Below are 27,124 nucleotides of genomic sequence, written 5' to 3'. Positions count from 1 at the left end.
TGTCGCCAGAAAGAGGAGAACGAGAGCTTTAAAGTACGGAACAGTGCTTTTCAGCGCTGCTAGATTTTGGCGCATTTCAGTGAGTAACGTCGGAGCCGTCAGCAGACGGAGCCGAGGTTGCTTAAGAAACACAATAATTCGGCCTCCAGCAATCGCTGGAAGCCGAATTATTTCATTCCCCCACTATCCATGGCGGCCTGGAGGGGTAATAGTAATTAAAACGGCCCGGACTTGTGCAGAAACAGGATCAGCCACATACCGCTGTATCCTGCGCCCAAGTCTCCCGGCGCCGATTTCAAATGTACTCTCCCTGTGTAATACAATGTAACTATGGAAAGATAGATATCATTTTAAAGCTCTCTTTCTCCTCTTTCTGGCGACACCTAAATGTCGCCCTATGCCTTTTAGTTTTCTCTATTTTCGCGATTGAAATCGCGGCCGCGGAAATTTCAATAGCGAAAATAGCGAAAACTAAAAGGCGTAGGGCGGCGGTTTATATATCATTGGAAAGAGGAGAAAGAGAGCTTTAAAATGATATGCATCTTTCCATAGTTTCTGCACTGCTCGGAGTCCCTTTAAAAACAACTGATCTGCAGCATACATGTAAAAAGGGCGACGGGAAATTTGGGGTGCAAAGTGAAGCCGAAAAACAGCTTACCCTGTTGTGGCAAATTTCCCATCCGCGTTACTATTACCCCTCCAAGGTACCATACAGTGGGGGTAAGATGCAATTCAACTTCCACCTATTGCTGGCGGCCAAATTGCGCTGTTTTATTGTAATTTTTTCGGATGAAATAAAGTAAAATACCTTTTTAATGTAGAGACAAGATAAGTGAGCTTGATGATACATGCATAGGTTAATGGTGTTAGCAGATGCTAATTTGCACAGAGCACGGCGATATGCCTCTTTTTATGCACAGATACGAATGGTTTAACGGCACAATAATGTTTGTTATTATGAATGTATGTTGTAATAATTTTTCTAAAGAAGTTACGGACACAGCACACGTCACAGATTTGGGCGTTCCGCCCCTTCTAGATGCACTGCACAGCGCCACTTAGACGTGTAATACCAATCTATTCTTTTTCCGCATAACGGCGGAATTTCCCCGCCCCTTCACCCCCGACCTTTCCCCGTCACAACTCCACACCAATGAGGTGGCGCCGGAGGCAGGGACTGGAGGTCTTATACAGGAAGCTCTCCGGCGCCATTCTTATACGTACACGCATGTGAGCAAGCGCCCAAGCGGTGAGAAACGGCTGTAGTGCCGTCCGGATTTTCCCCTGGTCACCTCTCCCTTCTACACCGCCACAACTTCGACACATACAGGTTTGACACCTTTCTTTGATGCATGTCAAGGCTGATCATTTTTGTCTGAGGAACGGAATAAAACTTTTGGAACTGTTATGATACAGGTGCACAGTATCCCTTTTTCACATGTACTGTATATGCTTTGGTGCTCTGCACAAAATTACTTGCTGCACAGTTCATAACTCCTCCTGCATGTCCTATTGAGGTTGTTGGAAGAATATCAAAAGGTGTAGGTACCACAAGCTGTAAGTGAGACTAAGCACCAGTGGCGTAGCTAAGGAGCTGTGGGCCCCGATGCAAGTTTTACAATGGGGGCCCCCCAAGCACTCTATACGTAATAATTTATACGGCGCACCAAAACCTACCAATGGCAACTACAGTGTCAGAGGTGCAAGAAGGGGATGGGGAACAGTTTGTTAAGGATTACTACTATTCAAAGCATCTATAGAAGTGATTATGACAAGCACAGGACCAATAGAGAGCTAATACTGTGATAGAGAGTGGACCCTTTGGGGCCCCTCTGACCCAAGGGCCCCGATGCGGTCGCAACCTCTGCAACCCCTATTGCTACGCCCCTGCTAAGCACCCTTTAAAGCAAGACCTTCAAATCCACAGTTGAAGCATATGAGTGCCAGATCTTAAATTCTCTGCTATATTGTACTTATTGTAATTTGGGCTCTGTCTTTTGCCGGCGCCCAAATTGCTCAGTGAGCGCCACTTTAGCCATAATTGACATTACCGTCTGTGGCGGAGTCCAAGTGTCCTCGGCTGCGTGGCGCCCTTTTTACCCGACTCGTGATCTGCGTGCTTGTTCTGTGTCTATGGCTAAGATATTAGCAGCAGAGCCAGGCAACTGGTATTGTTTAAAAGCAAATAAATATGGCAGCCTTCATATCCCTCACTTCAGGTGTGATTTAAAATGCTGAATGTGAACCTGTACCACAAAAACTGCAGAACACAGATTATGAATATATCTTCAAACAATCTTTAATTAAATACATTAGAAATACACACAATTACTGTGCCACGTAAATACTCGTAAAGTTCCAGCAAAAAATGTTGTAATTAGAATCCACCAAGGAATCCTTTATTAGTAGAGAGCACAGAACCACCACTGTTATTGGATAGGATTTGGAAACACCAACAATTCCGGCCTCACTGTCCATAGGTCCATTCACAGATCAAAGATTATGCAGGATGTTTGTGCAAAGCAATAAGCCGGTCTAACTGTCCAAAATAATAAATAGAATCCCATAGAGTATATGCACAGTTATAGATCGAAAAGGGGGCTCAATCGCAGCCACACTTCATCAGTCATAAGGAAATAAAAGTTCCATATTCCATGCACAAAAACAGTTCCTTCGTAGATCAGGATATGAATGTTTTGATTGTAATTTGGGCTCCGTAAGCGTCACTTTAGCCGTAACAGACATTACCGTCTATGACGAAGTCCGAATGTAGTCGGCTGCATGGCACCCTTTTTACCTGACTCGTGATCTGCATGCTCGTTCAGTGTCTATGGCTAAAATATTAGCAGCAGAGCCAGGCAACTGGTATTGTTTAAAAGGAAATAAATATGGCAGCCTCCATCAAGCACTGTAATAACAGCGCAGGAGAGTTTGGTGCAGCCGGAGCTACCATAGACCGTAATAGGAATTATGGATATAGCGGCATGCAGTGAGTAACTTCGGCACAGTCAGAAGATGGAGCTGAAGCTACTTTTAAAACACTGTAATTTGACCGCCAGCAATAGCGGTCAGCAGAATTACATCATTTCCCCACCATCCACGTCAACCTGGAGGGGGAATAGTAAGTAACACCGCCGGGTCTTGTGCAGGAGCAGGGTAAGCCGTATATTGGCTGTATTCTGCATCCAAGTCTCCCAGCGACGATTTCATAGGTACGGGTCTCCATAGCTCGTACTCCAACGTATACAGCAAAATAACAAGTGGGGAAAGTTCATTTTTGCGGGAATGCTTAAAAAAAACAAAAAACAATTTAGCTAAACTAACTTGTTTTTATGTCGAAGATATACAGGGAGTACAGAATTATTAGGCAAATGAGTATTTTGACCACATCATCCTCTTTATGCATGTTGTCTTACTCCAAGCTTTATAGACTCGAAAGCCTACTACCAATTAAGCATATTAGGTGATGTGCATCTCTGTAATGAGAAGGGGTGTGGTCTAATGACATCAACACCCTATATCAGGTGTGCATAATTATTAGGCAACTTCCTTTCCTTTGGCAAAATGGGTCAAAAAAAGGACTTGACAGGCTCAGAAAAGTAAAAAATAGTGAGATATCCTGCAGAGGGATGCAGCACTCTTAAGATTGCAAAGCTTCTGAAGCATGATCATCGAACAATCAAGCGTTTCATTCAAAATAGTCAACAGGGTCGCAAGAAACGTGTGGAAAAACCAAGGCGCAAAATAACTGCCCATGAACTGAGAAAAGTCAAGCGTGCAGCTGCCAAGATGCCACTTGCCACCAGTTTGGCCATATTTCAGAGCTGCAACATCACTGGAGTGCCCAAAATCACAAGGTGTGCAATACTTGGAGACATGGCCAAGGTAAGAAAGGCTGAAAGACGACCACACCTGAACAAGACACACAAGCTGAAACGTCAAGACTGGGCCAAGAAATATCTCAAGACTGATTTTTCTAAGGTTTTATGGACTGATGAAATGAGAGTGAGTCTTGATGGGCCAGATGGATGGGCCCGTGGCTGGATTGGTAAAGGGCAGAGAGCTCCAGTCCGACTCAGACGCCAGCAAGGTGGCGGTGGAGTACTGGTTTGGGCCGGTATCATCAAAGATGAGCTTGCCTTTTCGGGTTAAGGATGGAGTCAAGCTCAACTCCCAGTCCTACTGCCAGTTTCTGGAAGACACCTTCTTCAAGCAGTGGTACAGGAAGAAGTCTGCATCCTTCAAGAAAAACATGATTTTCATGCAGGACAATGCTCCATCACACGCGTCCAAATACTCCACAGCGTGGCTGGCAAGAAAGGGTATAAAAGAAGAAAAACTAATGACATGGCCTCCTTGTTCACCTGATCTGAACCCCATTGAGAACCTGTGGTCCATCATAAAATGTGAGATTTACAAGGAGGGAAAACAGTACACCTCTCTGAACAGTGTCTGGGAGGCTGTGGTTGCTGCTGCACGCAATGTTGATGATGAACAGATCAAAACACTGACAGAATCCATGGATGGCAGGCTTTTGAGTGTCCTTGCAAAGAAAGGTGGCTATATTGGTCACGGATTTGTTTTTGTTTTGTTTTTGAATGTCAAAAATGTATATTTGTGAATGTTGAGATGTTATATTGGTTTCACTGGTAAAAATAAATAACCTGCACACACAGATATTCCCCTAAAATAGCTAAAACTAAAAACAAACTAAAAACTACTTTCAAAAATATTCAGCTTTGATATTAATGAGTTTTTTGGGTTCATTGAGAACATGGTTGTTGTTCAATAATAAAATTATTCCTCAAAAATACAACTTGCCTAATAATTCTGCACTCCCTGTAGTGTTGCCTACTAATGATCTAGCCTATTCTGGAAATATTTGCTAAACCATGTGCAGTTGTGCACACTTTTCTAGTTTAAGATAATAGTTCCTGATTGATAGAGACAGAAATTATCCAGTGTGTACAGATGTCCCTCAACCATTGCTGGCCTCCCCTCAGGAAATCTGACTGCCTGAACATCCCTCTCTCAGTTATATGTACTTGTTTGGAGAAGTGATGATACCAGCTATATTGCCAGCAACTCTTTCCAATTATCTGCTTCTAGTAGGGTAACAGCAGTTTCCTGGGTGCTACAATCATCAAAGAAGTTTGGCCATTTTATTGCTACAAAGACGCTCTAGCTTTAGAGACCACAACACGGGTGTCTGGCAGAGCTGTGGTAAAAGTGACCCTCACCATTCATGAGGTACCCCACTGGAGGAGGTCTGCCCTATACTTGCTGAAAACAAACCCCCTTTAAACAGGATTATTTTCATTACTGAACTTGTGTAGAATCTTTCTATAGAAAAGGCTTGATAAATGACAAGCACTTGGATTATTTTGTCATGCCACCATGCTTTGATTACAGAGATACAGCTTATAACATAACTCTGTTCATATATTTCCACCTATAATCTCAACAGCCTTGACAGAACTATGCGGGGGGAGACCTGAATCAATGAGAAGCATTTGATTTTTCTGTCTTCTAGGTTGTCGTCTAATTCAGTACTCAGATGGATTGAAATCCTCCGGGGATGAGATGCAATCATGGTTCTTCATTCCCAGCAAGCTGACAGGAACCACCTGCCCTATGTGTATTCTGCTCACGTACACGGATGATGCCCTGAAATCCCTGCAACATCATATCAGGCATCAGCAGTGCAATAAAACGAGCCATTCAACCGTATAATACCATATGTAGCTACTATTAAATAATGACACCACGATAGAGGCTTCTGTATGTAAACCAATTTATGCTGTGACCATAAATAATGCAGCTTCTAGGAGAAGACACATGTGCCTTGGTAAGCCAGTAAAATAATAGCAAATTATTATAAATAAACTGGAAATAAAACTGGAAAGTGAGTTCTAATTAAAGCTTTGAACTTTTTGGTTTTTCAGTCTTTGTGGCACCTTCATCTTCAGTTATAATTTCAGATCAATAAGTATGACTGAACTTTACATCTCACTTTAAAGGGCAGCTAGGAAGTCTTACGACCAATGTTGCTCTGCAGATTTTGCTCAGAGGTCAGATTTGTCCATTATACTGCAAGTTTGAGTCTGTGTGGTTGGAAATATTCAGGAGTGAGGACACATGTTCAGGCCTTATTTTGGGGCCTCTGCTAATGGGAAGGTTCATAGTAGTTCTCTCTGGCTGTGCACCAGGGGTAAGCAGTCCCTGCAGCAGCAGGTGAGCCCAGACCTGGGGGGCCCCATGAGATCAGCCCCTGCTGTTTGCAATGTCCACTGGTTGCCATAATAGTACTTTAAGCAAGTTGAATAACCTATGTTAGTGTAAAGGTGGCCACACACCATACAATTTTTTTAAATATCTGTTAAATTCAAGAATAGCAATGGATTCTTCTGACTAATATTAACAATTCAAAAATTTGACCAATAAACCACACACCTATGTTCAAGTTTTCCCCAATCATGAATAAAATAATTGAAAGCTCAGAAAAAAATGATTAGAACTGTACCTCAAGTAACTGACAATCCATCACACACCATACAATTCTTAATAAAGTTGGTCTGAAATTTCCAACATGTCCAATCTCCAAATCTCGATTTTTTTGAGGGAGACAGCCGACAGTAATTATCGAATTGCAGAAAAATTGGATCTTCTAATTGCATGGTGTGTGGCCACCTTAACGGTGGACAAAGGAAAACAAATCCTCCGATTGACCACCTAGTTGCCAGCTAAGTCACTGACTGGCAACAATGTTGTGACCAATCAATGGCTTTGGGAGATGGACTTTATATAACTCTAGGTCAACCTCTAGGGTAGATGTAGGAAAGGTGAAACTGGTCCTAAAATGGCCACCACCAAAATGACAGCTGGATAAATGAGATTGCTGCTGAACCTTCTGATCGCAACAGTACCTACAGCAGCCCCATCCAACAACAGTACGGACTAGGGATGGTCAATGCCATGAAAAGAATTCTGACTTTGTGCAGGATTATGCCAATTTCATATGCAATTTTTTGTAGCTTGAAATGGACCAATCAAGTCAAGCCAAAGTAAGATTCAATTGGTAAATTGTCAAGCTGCATGTGTTGGCATAGAAAGTTTGCATAATCCTGCATGAACTCTGAACTATTTGCATGTCATTGACCATCCTTACTATGGACCCTAGAACTTTTAGTGATGTCTATTAATGTTAATTAATGTCTATTAATAGTTACATCATATTTTAATACAATTGGAGCTCAACAGTGCTAAGACAGCATGTCATGAAGGGGCATAGTTGAAACTTATACAATACAGGAAGATTACAGGCAGTACAATGGCATATAGACACTGGCGTAACAATAGGGCCTGCAGCCCCTGCCCCCGTTCCTGATTTATACAGGAAGTCGCGTCAGAGGCTAGATAGAGGAACTTCCACGCTGGAGTGCAAGGAAGGTATGTAACTGCCGCCGCCTGCATACCCAAATGCATTGATGCTGGAGAGGAGCGCAGAGGGGAGATTCTGAGGTGAGGGAGGGGGAGAGGGGGACCATCCCCCCTCCCCACCAAATGTGGCCATAGCTCTCCCCTCATGCTGCGACCCCTCCAGCTCCCCAAAACAGCCCGAGCGGGCCCACTCAGAATTTCTGCAGGGGGGCCCAGTGGGGCCTAGTTACGCCCCTGCATATAAAGGGACAACTTTCTTCTATATTAAGAAAAAAAAACAATAAGGCCCTGTTCACAGTGCTCAGTTGTGTTGCAGAATAATTCTGCATGTCAACTTACTGCCCATACAGTTCTATGGGCCTGTTCGCATTATTGAGTTGTAATTGATCGTGTTATTCTAACTCACTGCATGCAGGCTTTGTATTAGAGTCTATGTCCATACTCCATTGCAGTTCACACTCATAATGGAGGCGTTATACAACTGGCCACTGTGAAGTTAGCCTCAGAGAAATTAGGACTTTAGAGGTTACGTTTCACTTTAAGGGTGTCAGAACACCTTGCCCTTTGCTTGAGCAACAGATTGGCCTTGGGGCCCCGGCCAGTGAGAGAGGTCCGGGGCCCCTCGCCATCGTGCGAACCAATCGTGTGTTTTTAAACGTTTTTTTTCAGCTCCAGGACATGGCAGACAGGTGAGCGGTTAGGGAGGGACCCCTGTGGGAGGAATGCCTGCACGGGGCGGTCCTGCTAGCGACGCAATCTTGCGATTTGCGTCCAACTGAAGCCTCCCACCTGAATGCTAATGGCTGCTAGATGTGGTATGGCAGGTAAAGGGTGTATGACAGTGCATCCTGATTGGCTGACGAGCACCTGCTGACGACTTAAATGTAGCTGCATGCATGTATTGCTGTGTTCTATTGCTTGTGTGTGTCGAATTTAGCATTCAGTATGGAGGCAGTGTTGGTGGGTTTTCTGGATGTGAGAGGTCCAGAGCCTGGGTGTGAGAGGTCCAGTCCCACCTGCACTCCCCTCCAGGTATCGCGCATTGGCCTTGGGGCCCCGGCCAGTGAGAGAGGTCCGGGGCCCCTCGCCATCGTGCAAACCAATCGTGTGTTTTTAAACGTTTTTTTTCAGCTCCAGGACATGGCAGACAGGTGAGCGGTTAGGGAGGGACCCCTGTGGGAGGAATGCCTGCACGGGGCGGTCCTGCTAGCGACGCAATCTTGCGATTTGCGTCCAACTGAAGCCTCCCACCTGAATGCTAATGGCTGCTAGATGTGGTATGGCAGGTAAAGGGTGTATGACAGTGCATCCTGATTGGCTGACGAGCACCTGCTGACGACTTAAATGTAGCTGCATGCATGTATTGCTGTGTTCTATTGCTTGTGTGTGTCGAATTTAGCATTCAGTATGGAGGCAGTGTTGGTGGGTTTTCTGGATGTGAGAGGTCCAGAGCCTGGGTGTGAGAGGTCCAGTCCCACCTGCACTCCCCTCCAGGTATCGCGCATTGGCCTTGGGGCCCCGGCCAGTGAAAGAGGTCCAGGGCCCCTCGCCATCGTGCGAACCAATCGTGTGTTTTTAAACGTTTTTTTCAGCTCCAGGACATGGCAGACAGGTGAGCGGTTAGGGAGGGACCCCTGTGGGAGGAATGCCTGGACGGGGCGGTCCTGCTAGCGACGCAATCTTGCGATTTGCGTCCAACTGAAGCCTCCCACCTGAATGCTAATGGCTGCTAGATGTGGTATGGCAGGTAAAGGGTGTATGACAGTGCATCCTGATTGGCTGACGAGCACCTGCTGACGACTTAAATGTAGCTGCATGCATGTATTGCTGTGTTCTATTGCTTGTGTGTGTCGAATTAAGCATTCAGTATGGAGGCAGTGTTGGTGGGTTTTCTGGATGTGAGAGGTCCAGAGCCTGGGTGTGAGAGGTCCAGTCCCACCTGCACTCCCCTCCAGGTATCGCGCATTGGCCTTGGGGCCCCGGCCAGTGAGAGAGGTCCGGGGCCCCTCGCCATCGTGCGAACCAATCGTGTGTTTTTAAACATTTTTTTTTCAGCTCCAGGACATGGCAGACAGGTGAGCGGTTAGGGAGGGACCCCTGTGGGAGGAATGCCTGCACGGGGCGGTCCTGCTAGCGACGCAATCTTGCGATTTGCGTCCAACTGAAGCCTCCCACCTGAATGCTAATGGCTGCTAGATGTGGTATGGCAGGTAAAGGGTGTATGACAGTGCATCCTGATTGGCTGACGAGCACCTGCTGACGACTTAAATGTAGCTGCATGCATGTATTGCTGTGTTCTATTGCTTGTGTGTGTCGAATTTAGCATTCAGTATGGACGCAGTGTTGGTGGGTTTTCTGGATGTGAGAGGTCCAGAGCCTGGGTGTGAGAGGTCCAGTCCCACCTGCACTCCCCTCCAGGTATTGCGCATTGGCCTTGGGGCCCCGGCCAGTGAGAGAGGTCCGGGGCCCCTCACCATCGTGCGAACCAATCGTGTGTTTTTAAACGTTTTTTTCAGCTCCAGGACATGGCAGACAGGTGAGCGGTTAGGGAGGGACCCCTGTGGGAGGAATGCCTGGACGGGGCGGTCCTGCTAGCGACGCAATCTTGCGATTTGCGTCCAACTGAAGCCTCCCACCTGAATGCTAATGGCTGCTAGATGTGGTATGGCAGGTAAAGGGTGTATGACAGTGCATCCTGATTGGCTGACGAGCACCTGCTGACGACTTAAATGTAGCTGCATGCATGTATTGCTGTGTTCTATTGCTTGTGTGTCGAATTTAGCATTCAGTATGGAGGCAGTGTTGGTGGGTTTTCTGGATGTGAGAGGTCCAGAGCCTGGGTGTGAGAGGTCCAGTCCCACCTGCACTCCCCTCCAGGTATCGCGCATTGGCCTTGGGGCCCCGGCCAGTGAGAGAGGTCCGGGACCCCTCGCCATCGTGCGAACCAATCGTGTGTTTTTAAAGTAGGAGAATGCCAACCACAACATGCGAGTCTCTACACTGCTGTTCTGTCCTGGAGTCATCAATCTCAGACCCTAGCTCCCAGGGTAGCCCCATCAAGGCTGTCCTCTGTAACGTCAGATCGATAAACAACAAAACAGCAATCATACATGATCTAATAGAGTCTTCTAATCTGGCCTGCCTGACTGAAACCTGGCTTTCTGAACCAGTTGGCCCCACTCTGGAGGCCGCCGTGCCAACAAACTATTCCGTGATATACTGCAACAGGAAAGAACGCAGAGGAGGGGTTGCACTTTGCTTTAGATCAGCTTTGAAAATCAGACCACTTACTGTAGGTCCTACCAACTCGTTTGAATGCTTGGGGGTGCAACTTTCAGCTGAGAAAAACACTAACATATTGCTGATCTACCGCCCACCAGAAAAATACTCAGACTTCCTTAAGGAACTTGTAGACCTCCTATGCAACCTAACACTGGAACACCATAGATGGATTGTTCTTGGTGATTTCAATACATGGGTGGATGACTCCTCTTCAAAATTTGGAATAGAGCTATCTCGTGCCTTACATGAACTGGGCTTCCTCCAATCAATCAGCTCTGCTACTCACAGGAAAGGTCACACTCTGGACCTTGTATTCCATACTGAGCTGTCAATAGCCAATGTGGAAATTAATTCTGTTGCCTGGTCAGACCATCACACTATCCACTTCTCCCTCTCAATACCAGCTGTCAAACACCAGGTCAAGAATCAAATAAAATATCGCCGCTTAAAAGGGCTAACCTCAACATATCCGAGATAACCTTAGCTTTGATGAATTGACTGACTCCAGCTTGGACCCTGATACTCTGGTGTTTAAATACAACAAATGTGTGTCCTCCACCTTTGAGACCATTGCTCCTCTGCGCACCAAATATCTTACTCCACACCATCATGCACAGTGGTTTGATAACGCTATAAAAGAGCTGAAAAGACAAGGCCGAAAACTTGAGAGACTGTGGCGCAAATCTCAGTCCCCAGAAGACAAACATGCCTTAATCCTCCACTTGAAGAGCTACCAAAAGGTAATCACGGGAAAAAAATCATCCTTTCTATCACAAGAGATTGCAAATGCAGTTAACAAACCAGCTCAACTGTTCCGCACAGTGGAAAAACTCTGCATGTCAAAAACTTAATATCGAGTCTTTAAAGGACCTCTGTGACCAATTTGCCCATTTCTTCACAGACAAAGTCTCCGCTATAAGGTCCGCCATCCAACTTACAGCATCTGACCCTAATATAGCGCCGAAGACCATTAGCAGAGACAATGTAACACCTTGGTCAAACTTTAAAGAAATTGATGAAGAAGTCACATCAAGCATCCTCCTTCACGTCCGCCTAACTACCTGTGACCTGGATCCTGGCCCAACACAGTTCATTTTGAACTGCCCCGAACTGTTCGTACCGGTATTCCTAAAAATTGTTAACTGTTCCTTAAAATCAGGGATATTTCCTGCTTTACTGAAGGAAGCAATCATCAGGCCTCTCCTCAAAAAACCCTCCCTGGACCCAGATGCAATGACCAGCTACAGACCTGTCTCTAACCTCCCCTTTCTGGGCAAGCTAATTGAAAAAGCTGTTTACCTCCAGCTAGAAGCCAAAATCCTACAAAACAACAGTTATGACCCATTCCAGTCTGGCTTCAGGAAACACCACAGCACTGAAACTGCCCTCATCCAAATATGCAACCACCTGCTCATGGCAAGAGACAGAGGAGAGTGCTCGATCCTCATACTGCTAGACCTTTCTGCAGCCTTTGATACAGTTGACCATGACATCTTGATAAACAGGCTACAGGAATACTGCGGCATTGATGGCATAGTTCTTCAGTGGTTCCAATCCTTCTTGAGTGGCAGAACCCACAAAGTGTCTATGGGGCCCTTCCTGTCCACCCCTGTATCACTTAAGTATGGGGTGCCCCAGGGCTCAATCCTCTCTCTCCCCTGCTTTTCACGATTTACATGTTACCGCTGGGAAAACTAATCCAAAAACATGGCCTGACATACCACTGCTATGCAGACGACACCCAACTATATATCTTTCCTTCCAGCCTGGTGTGACAGACCCAACTCTAACTATAAACGCCTGCTTACGTGAACTACAGAAATGGATGAATGACAACTGGCTGAAACTAAATGCAGACAAAACTGAAGTCCTTCTGATTGGAGGGCAGATCATGATAACAAAACAACTTAACTTGCAGTCTTCACCACTGGGAATAGGAGGCACGGATCTACGCAGCTCTGATCATGTGCGTAGCCTGGGAGTTCTAATTGATTGGGATTTAAACTTCAGAACTCAAATCTCTGCTGTGGTGAAATCATCCTATTTTTACCTGAAGAACATTGCAAAAATCAAGCACCTCATACCCCCAGAAGATCTGCCAACCTTAGTCCACGCCTTCATCACATCCCGACTGGACTACTGCAATGCTCTCTACACTGGCCTTCCAAAAAAGGTCTTGTACCGTCTACAGCTGATACAGAATACTGCTGCCAGACTGCTAACCAACCAACCCCGTCACTGCCACATAACGCCAGTCCTGCACTCCCTTCACTGGCTACCTATAGAATGGAGGGTCCTATTCAAGATCGGCCTACTGACATTTAAATCCCTGAATAATCTAGGCCCTGGATACATGAAAGATATGTTACAGCTACGTAGCAATCCCCGCATTCTCAGATCAACAGGTTCTAATAATCTAGTCATACCCAGAGTCCACTTGGAAACTTTTGGTCCCAGACCCTTCTGTCATGCTGCCCCTACGTTTTGGAACTCCTTACCTCAACAGATCAGGACAGCTCCATTCCTGGACGTGTTTAAATCCAGACTGAAAACCCACCTGTTCAGTTTGGCATTTGCAGAAATATAACTTTTGTTATGTGAATACTTCATCCTACTACGAATTACTGAATCTGAGAGAGCCTAAGCGCTTTGAGTCCTATGGGAGAAAAGCGCTATAGAAATGTTATTGTATTGAAAACTTTGCAGGAGCACCACAATAAAGTTGGAGGAGACATCAGGGCCAGGCAGCTGGCTCGAGGCCCGGGGCAATTATACAGTTTGCACCTATGGAACCACTGGACCTGACTCTGTGTCATCATGCAGCTCAGACTGCAGGAAGTCATGGCAAAGAATGTACTCTATCAGGAGACCACCTCAGCCAAGGTTATTTATTTTCCAAAATGATTAAAGCCCTTCTTATTCCAAAATGGCTTGCTTTTCAAACCATGGTGCATAGTTGCTAGGGTATTGTCTTCACTGGATTCACAATGCAAGATTCTAAAGGATGAAGAAAGGTTCTAACCTATTATGATCTAATTTGAATAACCAAACCCCTGTCTTCCATAGCAAGACAAAGGTCCTGGTATGGAGGACTACTCCACAAGCCACAGTGTATTACTGCTGTCACATCCATAAACTGAGCACCTAAGTGAAGAAATTCCCAGAGACAGTATAACAGACATCACTAGAAACCCAGCATGCGACAAAGACAGAAAGATGTTAAAATCGTCTCCTCCCGGCAAGACATCCAGCCTAAAATAGAACATATAAAATAATACACTGAGCTCATCACATTTCCCACCTCCACAGCTGAAATCTCACTTTTATTTTTATCTGAAATATTTCATATGCTGCTGAAGCTTTCCGCAGGCTCTGCCCTGCTCCCTGGGCAATAAATCCTCTACATTAAAACAGACCCATGCTGTTTACTTGTCATACTTGCTTCAATAAAAAAAAGACCAGGCTCCTGACCTTGTCTTCCTTATTGGAATTTTCTAAATTGGAGCTTAGGCTGCTTAGGTTGGGTAGTCAGGCTCTGGCGAGAAGGGATTTAAGGAGCCAAAAAGCCCTGGACTAAACTCGCTGAAAGCTAACGCATTAACTTTTTATTTATGTATACCGCTCATTTTCAACATCCAACAATTCAAAATAAGCCATTTCATGTTCCTTAAACGTCTTTGGGTGGAATTATGTATGACATTTCTTTATGCCCCTTTGGCCAGCTTATACATCCAGACCTGATGGTGTATATAGCACAGTCAGATCCAGTCTTAAAGTGTACCCTGCCGGAAGTGTCCTAAGAATATTAAACGTAAACATGTCCCCATGTAGCTTCAGCTTTTAAAACACCTTACATTTATTTTTTATATTACTGTATATATTACTATATACTGTTAAGTATTAACAGTTTTCTGTAGTGCGATGTAAATAAATGATCCCCCTTCCTACCTGAAAGCATGGGGTTTGGCTGTGACCTGGAAGCTGAACATTGCTCCTCCCATCCTCACCCAACTAATGATATGCCCCCCCCCCCACCCTTTCATTAGCTTGACAAAAATGGGAGGAGCAATCTTTGGTTTCCAGGGCACAGCAAACGTTCAGCTAAAAAAAAAGCACACAGGGCCAATCTTTACACTACACAATGGAGAAACTGAAACGTATATAGCCAGCTTAAGTCTATTATACTAATGGTCTCTGCTGTTAGCTGAGCCTGTGTAGGTTCTGGGAAGAATCACCATAATGAAAACTTCTGGTAGAAGGCAGCTGAAAATACTGTAAGGCCCGGGCCACACTGGCACTTTCTGGTAAACGGATCAGATACATTTTTCGTTCAGTTGGTATCCGTTTTGCATCCGTTTCCGTTACAACGCAAGGTTCTAAAAATATCTGTCTATGGGCAGCCTATTGCTCTCTGTCTGTATGTCTACTTTCTTTTTTCTGCCGTCAGCTGCTGCTGCAACGTTCTGCTTCCTCTCCCCCACCGGAGAAACATTTCTTTCCTTATATAAAACATGGCCTCAGGATGCACACACGTGCCCTCCTGCTTGCTAGAGAGGTCTGTTTTTATAGCCATTGTGTTTTCTCATTGCCTTCCATATACTGCGTCAGCCTCCGCTTCAGTTCAGAAAAATAACTGCAGAACCAAACTTGAGGTCCATTCAGCAACGCATGCGGAACAGGTTCTTTCGAATGGACCAATGTGAATGGATCTATAGGTTAACATTGGATCTGTTAGCATCCATTTAGATCCATTCCGTAAGGATCCAGTAATAGTCTGTTTTTTAGTGCCAGTGTGGCCCGGGCCTAAAATGAAAGATGATGCTGCCATATCTACCAAGTGGTTTGCTTTCTGAGAGGATAATTCTTACAGCCAGTTACACAGCAAATGAAGTGCAGTTCAAATAAATGTGAAGGCAAATTACATTCGTTTCTGAGCAAAATCAAATGATCCTGTTACCATTGCAAGAAAGCAAAAACAATCCTAAAGAAAGAAACCAGCGTTAACTCACTTACAGGCATAGGAATCTTGGAAAGCTCTTTGCCGATGCAGTTTTTCATTATACTCCAGAGATTAAGGCTGTAGTTTGGCTTGTCTGGAACCCGGGTCCTTCTCCTTTTCTTAGGCAAGACATCTTTGCGCTTAGAGTCATAATTGCTTTCATGTGAGCTGCGAAATACCTGCAGACAAAACATTGCTGCAAAATTACACATGTGACAAAACAGTTCTAGGCTATGAATCTTAAAGACAAAAAGAGAACAGATTTCTTTTTATTAAACGCTATTCCAAAAGTCTTCGTCAAACACTATCCCAATGGTCTGGGGCTCTGTGTGGTTACCTAGTCCAAAACATAATCTATACTAACACAATGCAGCAAGTCCACAAGGATTCAGACTACCATGGTTTTATATAATTTTTACATATTTATTCATCTAAAACACTCAATTTTTACCAATCATAAATGGTCTGCTATCATGCCACTGGCTGAACCCTCAAGATCTCAACCTCCTGAAATGCCACATGCAATCCAATGGCATTCCACCCAGGGGAGCCTCTAGGCATAGGCAGTACAGGCCATTGCCTGCAGTGCCATTGGTCCTGGGGGCGCCATGTTGCTGTATTAAGCCACGCCCCCTGGATGAAGCCACACCCCCTGGCTAAGCCCCCACCCCCTACGGGCATTCTATTACTTGCTTCTGCTGCAACTGCTTAGCTAAGTTGCAGGCAGCTGCCACTGTGTCCCTCTGTGCCTTGTACATCCTTTTCCCCCCCTTTGTGCCTCCTTCCGTCCATTTTGTGCCTCCTTCTGTCTCCTTGTGCCTCCTACAGTCCCTTGTGCCATGTCTGACCCCGTTTGTCCTGTCTCCCTTTGTGCCTCCTTCTGTCTCCATGTGCCTCCTTTAGTCCCCCTGTGCCACCTCTGCCTCCTTTTGTCCCCCTGTGCCTCCATATGTCCCCTTGTGCCTTTCTTTGCCCCCCTGTGCTACCTCTGCCCCCCTGTTCCTCCTTCAGTCCCACTCTGCCTCCTTCTGTCTCCATGTGCCTCTTCAGTCCCCATGTGCCACCTCTATCCCCTGCACCTTCCTCTGTCCCCCTGTGCCTCCTTTTGTGCCCCTTTGTGCCTTCTTCTGTCTCCCTGTGGCTCTGTCTGTTCCCATCTGCCTCCTTTTGTCTCCCTGTGCCTCCTTACACCCCCTCTGCCTTCTTCTGTTCCCCTTTGTGCCTCCTACTGTCTTCCTGTGCCCCTTTTGTGCTTTTTCTGTCCCCCATCATGCCTCCTTCTGCCCTCTTTGTGTCTCCTTCTGTCCTCTGTGTGCCTCCTTCAGTCCCCCTGTGCCCCCTTCTTTCCTCCTGTGCCTCCTTTTGTTCCCCTTTGTGCCTCAATCTGTCCTCCATTGTGCCTCCTTATGCCCCCCTTTGTGCCTCCTTCTGCCCCACTTTGTGACTCCTTATGTCCCCCTGTGCCTCCCTATGTCACTCTGTGTGCCTTATTCAGAACCCCTGTGCCTCATTCTGTCCCCCTTTGTGCCTCATGAAAGTGGAGCCCTGTTGCAATATGATTATTTTCTGGTGAAACGCTGCAGCATTACAATTATTTTCTGGTGAAATGCTGGCACATTCAGATTATTTTTGGGTGCAACACTGCCTCATTCCGATTATTTTCACACGGGGGAGGGTTTGGGGGGCAGGGGTATTGATGAGGGGGACGTAGTGGCCGCCAAGGGGGGGGGGGGGGGCGGAGGCGCCACAGGCTTTCTTGCCTGGAGTGACAAAATGGCTAGAGGCGCCCCTGATTCCACCAGATGATGTATCGTCTCTTGTGTAGATATAAGCAGGAAATTATAGTTTATACAGAAAAGCTGACTATATGATGTGTACACAGAGGTTGCCTAAGGTTTGAGACAACTGGTTCAGTAAACCGGAGATGGCATTTTAAAACTATTTGTAATCATTGACTAAAATAAATCATACAGTTTCAGAAGTTGCCAGGTTCTGCCGTATGGGGCAAAATAACTAATATATGTAATGTTCTTGACATTTCAATAAGAAAGGACCCCCTGTCTCCCATGCTGGACATTAAAGTGTACCTTAAGTGACATGAAGAGATAGAGGTGTATTTACAGTGCCAAGCATACAAATAAATAGACTGTGTTCCTTTTGTCTGCGTGAAAGGGCAACTGGCAGTCAAAACTATAGTGTAACCCTCACTGATAAAGAAGTACAGCCATAAAAATCTCTTTCCTGCAGAGAACAGATTTTGAATATATTAATGCAACCATCTTAGATCAAATGGCCAAAATCTGGCAATCATGGATAAATACTCTTCCTTTGGTCTTAGAAGGCTCTTAATATCCCCTGATTGTTACACCAACTTCTTCAAGCCTGGACTGACTTCTGTTTTGGAATCCCAAAATATTGTACTTCTACACTTCTTGTTATTTTGATAAACGTTATAAGTGTACTGAAAACTGTATGACGAGTCTACTGTTGGGGAGATTCATACTGATTTTCTCTGTGTCCATTATTGTTGCTTCAAAAAAAACATTTTTTTAAATTTTATTAGATGCCAATAATTTACAACCACCTTGTTGAAAGGTTAGTCAATTACAGTATTTGTTAGTCGGCAGCAGTCACTGCAGCACCTGCACAACTTTTTTTTTCTTTTTAATCAATCCATGCAGAACTGCACTACTTTTTACAGTAGTTGAGTGCATGTGTGACTTCAATGGCATAACTCTAATCACTACACCTTCAGTAATCCTTTATATGCTCCAGCTTTAAAGAGAAACTGTGACCAGGAATTGAACTTCATCCCAATCAGTGGCGGATACCCCCTTTCCCATGAGAAATCTTTTCCTTTTCACAAACGGATCACCAGGGGGCTCTGTATGGCTGATACTGTGGTGAAACCCCTCCCACAGTGGGATGTCAGGACCATGGTCCTTAGAGTTTCCGGTCTGTGAACCTCATTGCATTGTGGGAAATAACAGCTGTTTACAGCTGGGTCCAACTGCCAAAAAAGCAGCATCTCCTTCCACTGACATCACCTACCAGCAGTAAAAATGTCACCATGTGATAAATGTCAGAATGTAAATCAGGGAGAATAAAGATTTTACAACGGGCAAACACTGACTAAATCATGTATAAATAATTTTTGTAAAAATGAAGCACTTTTTATTTACATTATTTTCACTGGAGTTCCTCTTTGAGTAAACCAACAACAAGGGTTGACATATAAACCATGATGATTACATGACGTGCCACAAAACAGCACATGATGTGAACATGTGATGGCTAGCTATGGATGTTAAAGCGGAATGAAACCCAGCATTTCTTCTTTGCTCTAAAGCCCGTTCAGACTATGTGCGTTCCTAGCCGTTTTTACAGAACGCATACGGGCAGACTTTGCGCATAGAAACGGCTACTAATGTTTTCTAATAGCCTCGTTCACATGTATGCGTATGAGACGCATACGTTTCTCATCCGCATTGCTGCACACAGTTTTGTGCGTCACGCACAGAAACGGACACAATGAAAGTCTATAGATGCGTATCAAAAACGCGTACAATTGCGTATTTAGCGTACGTTTCCCTCTGCGTTTCCCATAATTCTTTTCTGTTTCCTGTGTGACGTGTGCGCGCAAAACGCAATAGAAAACGCATTTGAACGCAAGAAAAACGCATGCGTATTTCAACTTGCGTTTCTTTGAATTTCTGTAAACGCTGACAGTATGAACAGGGCCTTATAGATTATGTACAGCATATTATATACAACCAGCATTTTTTTTTTACTAGAACAGCATTCAAAGGGTTACACACAGAACTTAGAAGTTCCCTGCCAGCAAAGCTGGAAGAATCCAAAGTGCAGGTAATGTTATCTTGTATTTAATTGTATCAAGTGAGGAATGTAAATAAACACTTCTCTGATACTGCAGGCTTAGCTGAACAAAGACAGACAGTCAAAGTATTTCTGACTAAGTTAGAAGATGAATAAAGCAGTTATGAATAAAATGCAAAGTCAGCCCTCAGGGCAAAAAAAAGTATACTTTGGGAAAGTATAATTTCTAAATGAATAATAATAATACTTATGCACAAACGTAAATATGATAACCGTATGGCATATAAAAAGTAGAAAAACATGTTTTTGTTGAATATTATGTCAGGGTTTTATACCGCTTTAAAGAGACTGAAGTCTCTAAAAACTCAATTTTTTATTACAAAATCCACTTTAACATAATAGTCCTACCTAAACCGCTGCATCCCCGCCGCTCTAATCTAACTCCCCCAAACTCCCGAGGGGGGGGGGCAATCCAGGCAGCGCTTTCATGAGAGGCAAAGCTATGAGCTGCAGCTCTGCCTCTCAGCACATCTGTCAGCCCGGATTGCCGCCTCCCCCCCGCCCCTCTCAGTCTTCCTTCACTGAGAGAGGCGGAGATCCGCCGCTGACAGACGCGTGTGAGGCACGGCTGCAGCTCATAGCTCTGCCTCACACGGAAGAGTAGAGGGCAGCAAAATCCACGACCAAGAAAGTCATGGATTTTGTAGGGGAGAGGGAGGCCGCGTTTGGGGGGGGGATTTAGATTTTGATTACAGCCGCGTGGATGCAGCGGTTTAGTTAGGGCTAATATTTTAAAGAGGATTTTGTTATAAAAAAAAATGATTTTTAAGAGACTTCAGTGTCTCTTTAAGCACAACCTTATGTGAGGTCGGTAAAAAAAAAAAAAAGTGCCTAGATTCCCCTGGCTGCCCCAGCCTTGTCTACACATTGGCCTCAATTGACTAAGCTTTATCAAACACTTTATCAAACGTTTGATAATTTACCTCATGGGTAAAATCTAATTTTGAATTCATTAAGGTGTTAATTATTTATCAAATGTTTTATCGATAAAACGTTCAATAAATTTATAACATCTTAGTGAATTCAAAATTAGATTTTACCAATAAGGTAAATTATCAAACGTTTGATAAAGCTTAGTGGATTGAGGCCAGTATTCTTTTGTAGCCACCACTCCTCAGCACTGAGAATGAAGAACTTTAGCCACAGACAGTTTGATAGGCTGAGTGATTCCATCAAAAGGTAGAAACTGGCTTTGCTGTTTGTATCACTAGGCATCAGCTGCCGGATTTCCACTTCCTAAAGCTGGCCATACACTAAGCCGATTCCCTGCCGTTCGACAGCAGATTCAATCACTGGGATCGAATCTGCTGTCACATTGTTCACGCTACAAGCTAAATTTCGGGAAATTACCGTTGATCGCCCGCGGGTAGGGAAAGCGTCGCTAGCGGCGTTCGAGTGCCCGACGACCGACGCAATAGAGTGGCAATACATTACCTGCTCCGCCGGCGTGACTCACCCCGGTCACCGCTGCTCCGTCTCCGCTCTGGTCTCCGGCATGCTTCACTTCTTCTAGCCCTGCAGGAAGTTTAAACAGTAGAGGGCGCTCTACTGTTTAAACTTCCTGCCGGGCAGGAAGAAGTGAAGCATGCCGGACCCGGAGACCAGACCAGAGCGGAGAAGACAGCGGAGACCTGGGGACTGGAGTCGCGTCGGCCGGAGCAGGTAATGTATGCGGGCAGGGGGAGCGGCGGCAGCACCACCAGAGATTGTGAACGGTTTTTAGGCTGAAATCGGTTCACAATCTGTTTGCAGTAAAGGCAGCCATACGATCCCTCTCTGATCAGATTCGATCAGATAGGGATCTATCTGTTGGTCGAATCTGATGGCAAATCGACCAGTGTATGGCTACCTTAACTGTTATAATGAGGAACAATTATGACTCATAGCAAAACGTAATAAATTATTCAGGATGCACTTTTTACCTTACTGTTATTATTCTGGTTTTAGCACCACTTTCTATGACTATATATTGCAATGCAAGCCTACACTCCCAGTGATGTCTGGCCTAGGCTATTATGTCATGCAGCCCTCTCCCCAGAGCATTCTGGGAGATCATGTGCTGTTTCTGCTCACTTCACGTGGAGGGAGGGGGCGTTCCATAATGATTCAACTTGCCAGTAGTAAAGATGCAAGCATCACTGAGGAATTTAAGAATGTAAGTCAGAGTGGGGTAACATTTTACAATGGGCAAATACTGCCTAATTTATTAATATTTGAAAAAAGCAATTTGATTAAGGTATATTCAGTAAAGTACCTCTTAAGTCGGTAAAATAACGCTAAATAAAACTTACATTGTCTTCAAGATTCCAGTCTTCTGTGTGGCCTCCACTAGCACTGCTGTGATTGCTTCCAGAGCGCCTTTCAAGAAAAGGAAGAGACATGAAGATTTACTTGGTACCTAGAGGCCAATAAATAAATTGAAATTGCAGTATTACCAATTTTATTAATAACGGCAAATCCACCAGAGTATTCAAAGTAAAAAAAAAGTGTTGTAAGAGCTACAATTTTCAACGCCATCATGTGGGGAAGAAGGAGAGGGGGTGAACCACAGCAGAAGCTCTTAAAGGTATTGTCCGAAACAAGGAACAAAAGAAAAAAAAGGAAGCGTTAAGGCGGGGGGGGGGGGGGGGGGGTGAGGCTTTTGGGGCACCCTGCTTTTTGGGGCACAAACCCTGGTTTAACCTCTTTCAACCAGTGACAGCGCTGTATGCTTTGTTTTTGTTTTTTAAAACCCAATTCAAACGCAAACAGGATCCCCAAAAACAGACCTTTGACGCTAGAGTTTAAGAGACTGCCCCATTTTCCCTGTAATGTGGGGTTGCAGTTTTGTCAGTACTAGATAAAAATATAAAATAAATACAAAAAGAGATTGTTTAGAAGTTTTAGTTATGGAGTGAGCTCTTTTCAGACACCTCAGTTGATGCAGAGCTGCATGTACTATAATATGGAGCTATGATTACCCATCCCTAGTTTATACATAGCTGTGGGGAATTCTTGAAGTGTGGCATGCCAGCTTCAAGCTTCTCCAGGCGTTGTGACAGCAGACTGACTTTGCCAGCAGGCAGAAGCTGTCTGCAGTTCTCTGACAGGAGATTTTAGCCTATGCAAGAAGTAACATCTTAATGCACTGATGTATGACAGCACCATGACAGCCATCACCCTAATGTGTGTCATTGCAGTTATATCAGGTGGTAGCGGCTCCTGATCAGAGAACCTACACACATACCGTAATATATGTGTCTAGGTCAGATCATCATTAAAAGTGAGTTGAGTAACTCCTGATTTCTCAATCAGAATTGTTCCTTAATTTAAAATCTGACTTGGCAGTTCGCAATACATTTTTAAGATTAAGCCTTAACTAGTTATAGTCAGTGGTATACCTACCATAAGGCTGCAGGTGCTCACAGCACCGGGTGTAGCCATGGCTAGGGGTGCCGCTGTGGTGCTCAGTCACTGGGACCTTTTTTCATAGTTTTGGCAACATTCGGGAAAATACTGTAGCAGCAGGCAGTGCACAGGACTGTACTACTTACTGCACTGATGTAGCACCCCTTCCTGTCCCATGGGTAATGTGTTTCCTTGCTCTCTAATTTTTTTTTTCAGATTTCAGTGGCTCCTTTTAACAGCATGGCCCTGCCAAACAGCAATGGTGATGTCTGCAGCAGTCCTGGTAAGGGATCTACCTGCCATTTCTCCTTTCCCACCAGGCTCTCTGTCCTGCACCTCTACCTCCTTATCCCCTCTTCCCCCTCCTCCTATGCATCCCTCAACCCGTCAACCCTTCCATGAAAATTTGTATTTTTATTTTTTTTTGGGTGGGGGTGGGGTGGGGGAGGGGAGGGGTTGTCTGTAAATAATCAGCAACAAGTGTCAAATTTCCTACGTATGCCACTGGTTATAGTGTATATGCTTGTGTTCTGTGTGTAGACATGTTCATTATGATGTTCGAGCTCATTGAGGTTTACCTGTGCTGTTTGGGGTCAGCTGTTACTGTGATAAAGGCTGGTGCGTCTTCCATGGCATCAAAGTACTCTGTCTCCTCATCTTCATCACTGGCTTCCCCTTTTACAGCCTGGACGTTCCCTGAAATGGAGACATTCACTGGTAATTAGATCAGTCAAACATCATCATAACCAGTATTGTAGCTACAGAGCCAGAGAGCCCAGTACCCATTTTACACTTTCATTGTACCGGGTGTAGTAGAATGGGTCAGGCTGGATTTACACTTAGATGTTTGTGTTGAGTTACATCGAGTTGCATCCCATTGAAAAAAAGCATGCTGCAACACAACGCACCTACTGTAAGTGTAAATTCAGCTTTAATGGATAAACAGAGCTGCAGCAGGTGACACAAAAAAACTATGGAACTGGAGGTAGCTGAACAGGAAGAAAAGCTATGACAGAAAGCACATTGGATGGAGGGCTATGGCAGGAGCACATATGATTGGAGGGAAGCAGTGGGGATGAGCGCTTGTACACAACTTACATTTTCATTTATGGAGAGGTTTATTTTTGTAGTAACACAAAAATTGCAGTGAAATGTCCAAATGATATACAACCATCCATACTGTAATACAGTCGGTGATAAACCAAGGGAGGTAGAGCAAAAGCATAAAAATTAAGCACCCCCCCCCCCCCCCCAATACACGCACAATACAAACATCATGGCTTGCTCCATTACATCTAATGTATGTTATACATAAAAGAAACAAAACAGAAAAACTGTCAAAGTAATACATCCAGTTTCCAGAAGATGTGAACAAGGTATGTGTTAACATAATAAATTCCTCTATAAACCAGCCATTCCTCCCATGTTGCTTAAACCTATCAGATAAGCCCCATAATGCATTTTCTCCATTAGTACAAGGACATCCTCCCTCTCCTTAAAGCAGACCTGAACTCGGAACTTCCTCTCTGCTCTACTTCACTTAGATCAGCAGTTTTTATGGCCACACTTGTTATGGGTGGATGGGTGAGGATTACTATGTCCACACTTGTCTTATGACCCTTACAAGATGGACCCCGCCAGGCAGTGAGGGTCACAAGAGCTAGACAAGGAAAGGGGTGTGAAAATTGTGGGGGGGGGGGGGGGAGGGGGGTCATGATTTATAGTTACGCCACTGAAGCAATTCCTGTCAAATGGCAATTCACATTATCAGCAAAGGGCATTATTGGATTGGTGGGGTATGAAGCTCCAAATCAGAATGATATCATTTACTGGGTAACTTTAAAGGGAACTAAGCAGCTCCTGGCTTCAAATAGTTGCAAGGGCTGCCATTGTTCAGAACCCCAACCCCCTGCTATTTTACAACTGCCATTATCCACGCTAGGTGTGAAAATTCTTCAACTGTAACGGATGTTTTCTGTTTGAAGTACAATGGGGGTTTGTTTGTGGTCAATTAAAGAGACACTGAAGCGAAAACAAAAATATGATATAATGAATTGGTTGTGTACTATGAATAATTACTAGAAGATTAGCAGCAAAGAAAATATTCTCATATTTTTATTTTCAGGTATATAGTGTTTTTTCTAACATTGCATCATTCTATAATATGTTCAGATTACACAACACTCTGCATTCAAAATGATTCTTTCAGAGCACTCTGTGAACTAATGACCTCTCCTCTGGCAGAGAAAAAGTAAACAGTTTAATAACAGTTGAGATAATAAAAGTCAGAAAACAGCCCTCTCCACGACTTTGAAAGTCGTAGAGCTTAACCTCCCTGGCGGTTCATTTTTTTTGCCAAATGGGCAAAAATCCTTTTTTTTAAATTTTTTTTTGGTTTTGTTTCATGTAAAGCTACCAGAGTGGTAGCTACATGAAACACCACTAGAGGGCGCATGTGTCCCTCTAGTGCGATTGTCGCCGGCACTAATAGCAAACAGGGGAGCGTGTATATAACGCGTTCCCCTGTTTGGCTTCTCCTGTCGCCATGGCGACGATCGGGATGACGTCATGGACGTCAGCCGACGTCCTGACGTCAGGCGCACCCGATCCAGCCCATAGCGCTGCCCGGAACTCATTGGTCCGGGCAGCGCAGGGCTCTGGCGGGGGCTGTCTTTCGCCGCTGCGTGCGGGCGATCGCCGCAGAGCGGCGGCGATCAAGCTGTGCGCGCGGCTAGCAAAGTGCTGGCTGCGCGCACAGCACTTTGAATGGGGCGAATCGCCCCAGTAGAGCCGGAGAAATCCTCCTGCGCGGCATAGCCCGAGCTCAGCTCGGGCTTACCGCCAGGGAGGTTAATGGCTTTTTTGCATAGAGATAACAAATGGAGTTTCTTAACTCTTCCTGTACTGGAAACAATTAGGCTGATGTATTTGATCTTAATGTTTTATTTCTTAGCTGTACTACACATACAAATCATAATATCATAATTTTTTTTCCGCTTCAGTGTCTCTAAGTCTAATGAGGTGATTTCTTATCTGCCTTCCATCATCTCCTGCTCAGAGACCCGCAGGTCCTTTACGGACGGACAAAGTGGCTATTTTAACCCTTAGATGTAAAAAAAAAAAATGAGGTAAAATGAAAGTTTTTTTTAATAATAAACCACATTTTTAGAATGCATTTTTAATTTGCTATAGAGTTGCCCTGGGTGTTAAAAATGATGCTCGGTTCACTTTAAGGAGTTTTGAATCAGGATGACACCATTTATTGGCTAATTTAGAGATGAATAAACAGTAAGCATTCGGCTAATAATAAACCTTCGTCAGACTTGATTCCTGCAACTTTAAACTTGATTCTGGCTAACTTTAAAAGATTTACAGAGTATGTTTCCAACCCAGTACAGCAAAGTCCCCAGTATCCGGCACCGCCTGATTAGGGATCGCCAGATGCCGGATACATGTGCTTGCCGGTCGCTTCAGCAACTGGCAAAAAACACAACAAAATACTCACAAGCCTCCAAGCAACGTCTTCCAGCCTTCCTGTAGCTCCTAGCAGCTTTCCAGCAGCCTCTGTGTCACCTGAGCCATGTTGGGTGTCTGAGCTGTGCACGGATGGCGAAAAGCCACTAGGAGCGCTACAGGAAGGCTAGAGGATAGCGCTGGAGGCTTGTGAGTGTTTTATGGCCCTCCAACCCCCCCCTCCCCCCCCCAAAAAAAACCCAAACCCAAAGCACAGTGCCTGTTATTCCCTCAGGCATGTCGTTAGGTTGAGCCTAACTTTGCTGTAGGACTTTTTCAGAGTTTTAACTGATAACTAACATGGTAATATACTCTACTGAAATCCAGATTTATTTATTTTTTTGTATAAGCAAGCATCAACGTGACCTTTAGTGACCTGTCACACGATGTCATCCGCTCAGTCAGACTGCATGTCACCTACATGTAAGCCTTCCAAATGGAATTTGCAGCTGGTGTGTTTCTCGAATGCCACAGATATGACATCATGGATATTTTAGTCCTGCCACCACAACGGTTCCCGGGACGTACATTCTGGCCACGTCACAGGCACCGGATCAAATATCCAAGACTAAACTATATATTCCCATCATAACAAGTAACTGACAG

General features: G+C 44.7%; 1 protein-coding gene across 5 annotated transcripts in view; it reads right to left on the bottom strand.

The window, feature by feature from the left end:
• OSBP2 (oxysterol binding protein 2) overlaps positions 1-27,124 on the bottom strand; it is a 327,225-nt gene that overhangs the window by 64,649 nt on the left and 235,452 nt on the right. For all 5 annotated transcript variants that reach the window (XM_068246447.1, XM_068246472.1, XM_068246456.1 and 2 more), the window contains 3 exons: positions 23,584-23,701; positions 21,910-21,976; positions 15,736-15,900 (listed from right to left, as the gene is read on the bottom strand). In XM_068246447.1, coding sequence (XP_068102548.1) covers positions 15,736-15,900; positions 21,910-21,976; positions 23,584-23,701 — 350 coding nt within the window. The remainder of the gene's footprint in view (positions 1-15,735; positions 15,901-21,909; positions 21,977-23,583; positions 23,702-27,124) is intronic.

Source organism: Hyperolius riggenbachi, chromosome 1 (genome assembly GCF_040937935.1).
Source record: "Hyperolius riggenbachi isolate aHypRig1 chromosome 1, aHypRig1.pri, whole genome shotgun sequence".
NCBI lineage: Eukaryota > Metazoa > Chordata > Amphibia > Anura > Hyperoliidae > Hyperolius > Hyperolius riggenbachi.
Note: the sequence above shows the minus strand (reverse complement) of the source record. Positions and strands in the feature narration are given on the sequence as shown.